Below are 10000 nucleotides of genomic sequence, written 5' to 3'. Positions count from 1 at the left end.
TTAGACAGTCCAAGACTGATATGCTGCCCATCTGAGAGTTTGAAAACACACATGCAAAGATTTATTTTGTGTTACAGTCAAAGTTGGATGTTCATTTCTGTCCTTTAAAAATGTTTGTGTATTTGAAAGCACTAACATTTAAGGATGACTTGGATCGTCTCCTTTAAAGGGGAGACAAGTGTGTCCACGGATCCACATCACTTTACCTGGATGATGACTCCTCCCCCCTCACTCAGAAACACTCCTAATATAACCAAGCAAATAAATAATATTGAAGATTTACTTACATCATTACAAAAACATCAAAAACATCTCCCTTTGATTCCATTCCTGCTGAACATCAGGCAACAAATATCTCAATAAATCACAGTAAAATGTAAAGCACATATTTTCTTTGTCTAACCTCTGCAGAGCCTCTGTCAAGAAAAACATCTGTAAGCATAAAACAAATATACATTCATAACACGTCACTGGACAAACCTCGGTCAGCTGATTTCCTCTGTGCAGTGCAGACGAACATCAGTCAGCAAGTGACTCTGCTGGTTCTTCTGAGGAAACACCACCGTCTCTCCACACCGTCACCATCTGTGAGCACAAACTGCTGCTCTGCCAGCATGTAGGAATCACATATCACACACAGGGGTGAAGAACCATCAGAGCTCAACTTTGGATACTTTAGATCTAAACAGATCAAAGTAGCTCTTAGTTTCAGCAATCAGACAAACAATGATACCAAACTGATTCTGTATGAATACAATATGGTATTTTCAATACAGGTGTCAAATTAATTTATTAAAACTAATACAGATATATGTACATTTTTTTTTGATAAATTCGTTTGCTAAATTATAAGAATTTTTTTTTTCATTTAACAATTGCAACTGAAAGAAATTCAATATTGAACAAAAATATATTGTCACATTCTGAGCATGCTCAGCACGCTGACAGACTTGAAGTTGCTACAGATTTTAAGAAGTGATAATTATAGGGAAGAAACTTCTCTTTTTCATCCGTTTAATCAAACATGTGATGCCTCAGCTGTCTCAGTCCTGTAGCTTTCTGCAACTACAACTAACCTGAGGCTTGGATTTGGCTGCAGGTGCCCCTGTACATCCTTCTCAGTGCTTCACACATGTGGGTACCATTTAATCCCACTTCTTCCTGAGCTTTGCTTCATCACAAGACCAAAGGTGGCATCCCGTGTCACAGTCTTATCATCATCCAGAAGAAACATTTGAAGAAACATCATGGAGAAGAAACATTTACGCGCCTCCTGGTTTTGTTTTCTGATCCTGCAAAAAGACTGAGGACAACAAAGCCCAGAGAACACGAGATACACAACATCCAACATTCAGACTCAACAGCCTCCATAAATGAAGAGCACCAGGTTGGTTCCGTTATAGTAGATATAAGCATACTTCACATTACTGGGTATGAATAATAATGAGGAGGCAAACTTTGAAGATGCAGAGCATGATGTCCCATCATCAGACTGTAAACAAACGTCCACCAGGCTTCTTTGTTGCCAAAATTGATGATTCTCCCATCAGGGATCAGTAGAGTGTATTAACCTGTGGTATAAGCAGCAGTCACTGAAATATTACTGTTTCAGATAAGAAATCTAGCACATAAAAGCCAGGGTGGGAGGGATCTCTGCAAAACGACTTACCTCTGCAAGTGTGAAGCTCAACAAAAATCTGACTCTCCAGTCACTGACAAACAAAAACTCCAGCTGGGAGATAGAAAATGCTGTCTGGGTCTTGCTGGATGTTGCTGGTCAGAGTCCACACATTAGCAGAGTGCTTCTTGGTCCCACTGACCCATGTGGACAGCGACTGTGGAGAACTGTTCTGGAAAACAGAGAAGAGAATTAAAATAACAAAAAGCCAAACAGGATTTCCACAAAGACTCTCTTGGAATCAGCAATCAAAAAAAATCACTGGTTCATATTAAATATGAACAGGTTCCTTAAATGTACGCAGTTCAGATCTGATTTAATTTAATTTCCTTCACACAGCACATTCGTCCAGGCTGACAGGTAAACATAGAATTAATCTCAGGTAACATGACTCATAGTAGAGTTTCAGTAAGAAAGATTGCAGGCTCTAATATTATTACCACACAATCCAAGGACACACCAACAGCTCAGATTTGTAGAACTATTTAAACAAATGTCTTCTGAATATTCAATTCATGTTCACAGTGGGAGGGGGGGGGGGGGTGTCATGGAATCTTTAAAATAAAGTCTGCAACACAGAAAGAGCTGTGATCAAGCTATTTATTACTGCGCCAACACACATCAAACATCACAGTTCAGTCATGTCAGCGCTGCCACAGAAGTGGTGCTCCTCCTCCTTTATGCATTCCAAGGAAGAGGGAGGAAGTTACAAACTGATCCTACCACACTTCATGTGTCTCGCTATGAAACCTAACGGATCAATGGTAAAACACGTAATAATATCTACAAATGCATCTTAAAGCTGTTATATTAGCACTCTGTGTATTACTAACATAACCACATTAACATTACTGACACTCGCTGACTTTTAATGGTCATTCTATAAATGCTGTCCGTTTAAATGGTCTTACCTGTACACACTGCATATCCACCGGATTCCAGCCAGAGTGGATTCTGGAGTCTTCCACGCTCCTGTTAGTGATCCTCCATCTGGATGGATGAGAACAACCTTCTGAACAATCTAGCAGGAGATGGCCCATATCTATGGGACTGATTTGTGCTAATAACGCCCATTGTATGGACTGATAACAGCCGAAGCGGGTGAATAAACCCAGTAGCTAGCTGTGCCATTACCCAGCATACATCACTCCCTCTGTAAATGCAATAAACCATACAAAAGCATCGTTCTACCTGTTTTTCAGGTAGTTGTTTACATTATATAATTTATTGTGTTCTGTATACGTCACTACAATGTGATTTGGAAAATGTCTAAATATACCGACAACAGGCACTTCCGCAGCAATCTCTTCAATCGGAGGACCCTTCACGTCAATTCCCGACGCGAGGGGGGTACCCTGCGCGTCCATAAGTGAAGCAGAGGGAGCCTGACCATGCGTCACACGTTTGACGAGTTGGGAATGAGAACGTGTTGGGATTATAGATGGCAGACAGTTGGTGTCATAAACCACCGCCTCTGTTCAAAGATGGTCGCTCACAGTGGACATAGATGCTTCTTTCACTCCTCTTTCAAACCATCTGTCCTCTCTGTCCAACATTAACTCTGTGGATAAAAACATCAAGTTCACCAGGGAAGACACAAAGGACGACTGTTTGCCTTTCCTGGACTGCGCTGTGCACATTGAAGAGAACGGCAACCTCAACATCGAAGTTTACCGGAAGCCCACACACACGGACCAGTACCTCCTCTTTGACTCCCATCACCCTCTGGAACACAAACTTGGAGTAATTAGGACCCTACACCACCGGGCAGAACATGTTCCCTCTAAGCCTGAAGGAAAAAGAAGGAACACACACATGTAAAGGAAGCACTCAAAACGTGCGGCTATCCTAAATGGGCGTTCTTAAAGTCAGCAAAGAGGCAGAGAAAAGAAGACCAGACACCAGCGAGGGAGGATAAGAAGGACAGACGCAACAACATTGTCATCCCCTATGTAGCCGGTGTACCAGAGAAACTCAGGAGAGTTTTCTCCAAGCATGACATCCCAGTGCATTTCAGACCCAGCAACACGCTCAGACAGAAACTGGTTCACCCGAAAGACAAAACTCCAAAACACAAACTTAACAATGTGGTGTATGCTGTACAGTGCAGCGAGGAATGCTCAGACCTGTACATTGGAGAGACCAAACAGCCACTTCACAAGCGCATGGCACAACACAGAAGAGCCACCTCCACAGGACAAGACTCAGCAGTCCATCTGCATCTTAAGGATAAAGGTCACTCTTTGAGGATGCCAATGTTCACATTTTGGACAGAGAGGACAGATGGTTTGAAAGAGGAGTGAAAGAAGCATCTATGTCCACTGTGAGCGACCATCTTTGAACAGAGGCGGGGCTTACGACACCAACTCTCTGCCAGCTATAATCCAGTTTTGAGATCCCTTCCCAGACGCCTTAACGCCCACTCACATCCTGGGCCATCTGACCTCAGGAATTCGCATGATAAGGTGGGGCCAGGTTTCACAATGAACACACCCGAAACTCTGGCTGATTGGGACCCACACCCAGTTTCACACCTTGGCTCAGGCGATTAGAGGATCATCAGGGGGTCCTTTGTCCCTCTGTGGGGGGTCACTCCCACTAGGTTTATATCTGGGACTCTCCACCATTTGACCTTAGAACTGAAGAAGCTTCTCGGATGAGAGGTGAAACGTCTTCAAGCAACTTAAAGAAGTCCAGACGCTTTTCTTTGCAAGCTCCTTTGACCATTCTTCATATTATTCTCAAAAGGTGTAAGACGCTCAGAATACTGCACACATGTGAACAACACTTCATTAAGAATCATTCAGATTGCTTTTCAACCTGAATATCTAAACCAAACTCAGAAATAGATAGTCACTGCTGAAAATGTCTACAGTGGAAACATTAAACACATTTGAAATGAGCACATTAAATACCATCGTTTTGGTTTCAACACATAAATATTTGACTTTGCTATTTTCTTTTTGTGTACATCAGCTGTGTTATCAAAAACCTGAATATCATTTATAGACTGTGACTGCTATAACAAACAGTCTGTGGGTGAGAAGAGTGCTCTCAGTACTTCATCCATCTATTGTCTTCCACTTTCCTTCTACAGGGTGGACCATTTATATGGATACACCGTAATAACATGGGAATGGTTGGTGATATTAAAGTCCTGTTTGTGGCACATTAGTATATGTGAGGGGGCAAACTCCTCAAGATGGGTGGCGACCATGGTGGCCATTTAGAAGTCGGCCATCTTGGATATAACTTTTGTTTTTTCAATAGGAAGAGGGCCATGTGACACATCAAACTTATTGGTAATGTCACAAGAAAAACAATGGTGTGCTTGGTTTCAACGTAACTTTATTCTTTCATGAGTTATTTACAAGTTTCTGACCACTTATAAAATGTGTGCAATGTGCTGCCCATTGTGTTGGATTGTCAATGCAACCCTCTTCTCCCACTCTTCACACACTGATAGCAACACCGCAGGAGAAATGCCAGCACAGGCATCCAGTATCCGTAGTTTCAGGTGCTGCACATCTTGTATCTTCACACCATAGTCAATTGCCTTCAGATGACCCCAAAGATAAAAGTCTAAGGGGGTCAGAGCGGGAGACCTTGGGGGCCATTCAACTGGCCCACGACGACCAATCCACTTTCAGGGAAACTGTTCATCTAGGAATGCTCGGACCTGGTACCCATTATGTTTCCAGCAAGATTGTGCAAAAACTCAGGGAACGTGCCAGCTTCAGTGCAGCAAGGGTTTTGTTTGTCAACTAGCAGCTGGTTCATTTGTGCTGCCAGGTGCTCGTGGAGTGCAGTCAGCTTCTTCAGCCAGTAGGCGTGAACCATGTCAGGGCCTGGTGCTGTCCAACTCTTCATACTGGAGATATCTGCCACTGTGATGGTTACTGGACCCTGTTCGGGGAGGTCGCTGTGGTCTGCCCTCAGATCCACTAGCCACTGAGCATTGCCTTTATGGGTTGCGTCCTTCTCCCATATGCTCTTCCAGTATTGTTCTGCCCGCAGCCTTGGTGTTCTCATATTGTTCCCCTGCCACTGAGAGTACACCTTGGCTGGTTCTTGCCTTCTATCTCTCTGGTGTACCTCTTCAAGCGGCTGGCCAAGGCTGTGAGTCGTTGCTTGGACAGCTTCCTGTACTTCTTAGGCACCTTCCTCATCGCGCCTTTCTGCAACTCCGATAGTTGGCTTCGTGCTACCTTGATCTTAGCCTCTAGCCTCCTTCTCCATGGAGGGTACTGCCCCTTGTGGCTGTTCAACTTGTAGCCAAGCATCTCAATGATCACTGTTGCCATATTGTAGATCAGCTTGTTAGTGTCGGTAATCGTGGTTGTAGGTATCGTCCGTAGTGCTGCATTAACATCATCTAGCAGACCTTCTGAGGGTACTTCACGTAATCTTGGTAACCGGCTACGGGGGGTCCAGGTTTCAAGCTTGGCCATGATCCTATCTTTCAGGTCAGTTCCTCGACGTCCCAGGGCTAGCGATTTTTCCAGTCGGGCTACCAAAATCTATCTCTGCCCTGCCCGTCGGCCTATCGTAGGAAGGAAAAATATATGTCAATGCTTTTGCATTCTTTCGGAAATGTAGCTGGGTAATTATGTCATTGGCATCGGTGAGCCACTGTCATTATGTGACATATTGAAATCGCGTTTGAATTTGCGCTTGTTTTTTGCTTTCACTTTGCAATCGCGCGAACTGTGTATAGAGAGCGACAGCACTGATCTGTGAGTGATGATAATTGGTGCACCAATTCCTCTGACATTGTCTTATCAATCGTTAGCTTACTATGCAAACATGACAAGTGAAATCTCCCGCAGCTTAAACATGTGAGAGGTTGATCGCGCAGAGAATCGCTGAGCTTATGTGAGTCCGTGTGTAAAAGCAGCAGGATATATATTTCAGTTCTGCTGAGCCAAATAAGACAGGTCGGGGTGAAGAAGTGACAGCCAAAGAAAAGCTTACCACAAAACGGAGAAGTTATGACAAATCAGACTATAAGGCAAAAAGAAAGTGCAGCTTTATGGTTTCATGGACAAAAGAATTTCTGTGGCTGCAATATGACGAGCTAAATAACCAGGGCTGCACATAAGTGGTCCGCAGGTGCGCATTCGCTGTCAAAATAAAAAACGTGCACAAGATAAGAAGTTGCAACGCGTGTTTGCGTACATAAGATTTTCAGGAGGAGGACAGACATTTGTTTAGAACTCTTAAAGATGTCGAAGAAGCTCCTTTAAGCAATTACTGTGATGTTCCTCCACCTCCAAAGAAATGTCAGGAGTCCGAACCACAAAAGAAGCGCGTATACTCGGAAAAGTGGTTGCAGGAGGTGAGCTGGCTTCAAACAAATGATGAACGCACAGAGATGTGGTGCAGAATGTGCCGTGAAAATTTAATAAATGACAAATTAAAAAGGCATGAACATTTTTTTGTATCGAAAAAATATCGAACGGTGACACCAAAGTATCGAACCGAACCTGTATCGTTGCACCCCTAATATATATGTGTATATATATATATATATATATATATGTATATATATATATATATATATACTTTATATACATAAAGTTGTGTTTTCAAAATGGGAGTTCAGGTTATTTTTACTTCTAATAGTGTTAACATACTACACAGGTGACCACAGTGCACATGTCTGCTGTCGGTCACAGTGGTCCAAGGGACGCTCAGGGAGTTAGTGTGTTCGCTCACACACGTGAAAAATTAGAGCGAACATTGGTGATGACATCGTTCTTACAGCATCAACACAGTAATTCAAATCACACTTATGACAAAGGAGATCCTTGAACACAAATTAGCCTGATATGAAAATGTTTGTGTGCTGGTTTGATTCCAGGCTCATGGAGAGGGCAGGGCTTATGTCCTATACTGCAGCCGGACATAAGGGGGCGATAGAGACGCTTGTCTTTTGTCAGCTGTTTTGTCAACCGTCGAAGAAGAAGAAGAAGAGCGGAAGCCAGGGAGCGGAATTCAAAAGAGAAGGTGAGTTCTGTCCGTTATAAAGTTAAAACTGCAGGAGGCTGAGCAGCACAGATCCCCTCGGTGTGCCTTAAAGCAGGTAACACAAACGGCACAGTGACGCTGGGTTGGTGTTAGTGGGTAGCACGTTAGCGAGTCCGTGAAATAAACCAAACAATACAAACAACCAGTCTCACGGTGCATTGGCGCAGCTGCAGAGCGGGGAGAAGGCGGTAACCGGTGACACCTCGGCTGTGTCCCAATCCAGCGACCGCACGCTTCGAAGTACGCGCACTTCGCGGACTACGTACGCCGGGTACTAGCAAGTACGAGAAGTGCGGAAGTGAGAGGCTTGTGAAATGGGACGGTTCGCGCTGCTCAGGTTGCCTAGCAACCATGATACTAACCGCACTAAACGTTTCATACAGCTGTAAAACATGATTGTTGGGCTACATTTCTGTACTGAACAGTCATTTCAAGATCAGTTAGTAAATAACAATTAGCTGATGTTGTTCATGAGACTAAAGTCATCTCACTGTGGTGATGTAAATATAATATGGCCAATATTAAAGTTACTATATTAATCATTATTAGTTATTACAGCAGTGAGTTTGAACTCTGTGTCAAATACTGAGCCTCAGTAAAGATTAAATTTATCATTTATATTTCCTATCACCTTAAATCTTCACTTAAAGACAAGTATCTGTGACAGTGTGTATACAGATGTATTATATATAAGAGACAAATATTGTTCGTTTAATATGTTGTCATTACTAAATGTGGCTCAGTGCTTACATACATGTGTAAAAAGCAAATGTACGAGCTGTGATAACTGTGTCTGATAGAATGAAGAGTAGACTGATATATGAAATATTCCTTTATTGGGTGAGAAAATCAGACCATGTCATAACTGCTGTAAGTCACACAGAATAGACATCAGAGCCTTAAACAGGCTGACGTCTGCTAAATGGGTCAAACTGGGCAGAAAGTCTACAAACACATAACATCCTTATAGAATATGATGTAACACTATAGATCAACTTAGCTCAGAATATATAAAGCATATAAACAGTTACAGCAATATGATGCAACAAACACAGCAGCTACTGATCCAAAATACTCAAAGCTTCATAGAACTGGAACCAACATTTATTTTAGCTCCATTCTGCTGCTGATACAGACTTTAGGTTTCTGGATATTTGCTTTAGGTTTCTCAGCTACGCTGAGGTCAGACTCATTTCCGGTGTTGGTGGAAACTGAAGGGGTCAAAGGTCTCCGTCCTTTGTAAAACAGGTGTTTGGCAGTAAGGAATATTATTAATGCATCAGTGTCATGAAACACCTCGTTTTTAAAGGCAACGCTGTCAGTTATACAGTAATATAAATGGCACCATGTTTACGGGATCACTTAAAGACGGAGTTTGGTCCATGAGGGAAACACTCTCAGTGATCCAGGTAAGGATGCAGCGCTATGCCCCGCCCACTCTGTACTATTGGAGGGTCTACCTTACAATATAAAGCAGCTTGAGGTGACTGGTGTTTTGATTTGGCGCTGTGTGAATAAAATAGAATTGAACTGTTTCTAATTGCACAGAAATAGTCAGTTCACTTTGGACATGCTATTTTCAAACAGGAAGCTCAGAAAAAGCCCAGCAGCTAAACAGGTAGCCCCTTAAAACTGATGGGAGTGCTGGGTTTTAGGTCAAACTACTGGAACTCTTGAACCATTGGTGCAACGAAAAATTCCAATGGTTCCTGAACACATCAACTCTGTACTTTTTCAGTGATATTAGGGTCATTGCAGTGATCCCAGGCAGGGCGCCACATTCAAATCCTGACAATGAACACAGAAAACAACCCAACAATCAAAACCAAGGGAAAAAGAAGCCTCATGCAGGATGAAATGTCTGTAGAGCTGGATCACACTCACGATTTGTTGTCGCAAACAACTGACGACCCTATCATCACTGCAAAGCGCTGCTTTCAGTAACTGTTGGAATTCTGTCAAATGAGCCAACGGTTCAGGAGTTACGGGACTTAAAGATGTTGAAAATAAAAACCTCTGTGAAACACGTGACGCCAGCGACAGGTCAGGTTTCCGAGGGTTAGAGTGGGAGCGTAGGATCCAGCTGCCACTCAGTGGTTCCTTCTTGTTTGGCCAGCTGCACTGAAGCAGGAACATCCAGCTGTTAGCCGTTACGTTCAGGTTTGTAATGCGCCTTATAACTGAAGACTGTTCCCCGGGTACTTGGTGCACCTGATGAACACACAGCAGTGTTTTTGTGATGATCATTTCATGTCTTTATAATATATTCATATGTAAAGCTGTGTGATTATA

The 10000-nt window shown here is 42.9% G+C and overlaps 2 protein-coding genes across 4 annotated transcripts in view; one reads left to right on the top strand and one right to left on the bottom strand.

The window, feature by feature from the left end:
* The window catches only part of LOC146670739 (uncharacterized), a 3733-nt gene extending 688 nt beyond the window's left edge, over positions 1 to 3045 (bottom strand). Inside the window, exons 1-8 of one of the 3 annotated variants that reach the window (XM_085402806.1) lie at positions 2958 to 3045; positions 2590 to 2668; positions 1670 to 1845; positions 1419 to 1571; positions 1077 to 1303; positions 481 to 601; positions 137 to 244; positions 1 to 31 (exon numbers count right to left, since the gene is read on the bottom strand). The exon at positions 1 to 31 is cut by the window's left edge and continues 83 nt beyond it. In XM_085402806.1, coding sequence (XP_085258932.1) covers positions 1710 to 1845; positions 2590 to 2668; positions 2958 to 3045 — 303 coding nt within the window. In that variant the 3' untranslated portion in view covers positions 1 to 31; positions 137 to 244; positions 481 to 601; ... (1 more) ...; positions 1419 to 1571; positions 1670 to 1709. The other 2 variants (XR_014911358.1, XR_014911357.1) reach the window with 2 other exon arrangements.
* A 4576-nt stretch (positions 3046 to 7621) lies between these two features.
* Positions 7622 to 10000, top strand: part of ppp1r35 (protein phosphatase 1, regulatory subunit 35) — a 10225-nt gene continuing 7846 nt past the window's right edge. The window contains exon 1 of the mRNA XM_085402797.1: positions 7622 to 7687. The gene's annotated coding sequence lies outside the window, so the exon portion shown is untranslated. The remainder of the gene's footprint in view (positions 7688 to 10000) is intronic.

Source organism: Rhamphochromis longiceps, linkage group LG4 (genome assembly GCF_057381845.1).
Source record: "Rhamphochromis longiceps isolate RC_006_pf linkage group LG4, R_longiceps_female_GT1.1, whole genome shotgun sequence".
NCBI classification, from domain to species: domain Eukaryota; kingdom Metazoa; phylum Chordata; class Actinopteri; order Cichliformes; family Cichlidae; genus Rhamphochromis; species Rhamphochromis longiceps.
This window is presented reverse-complemented; position numbering and strand designations above follow the sequence as displayed.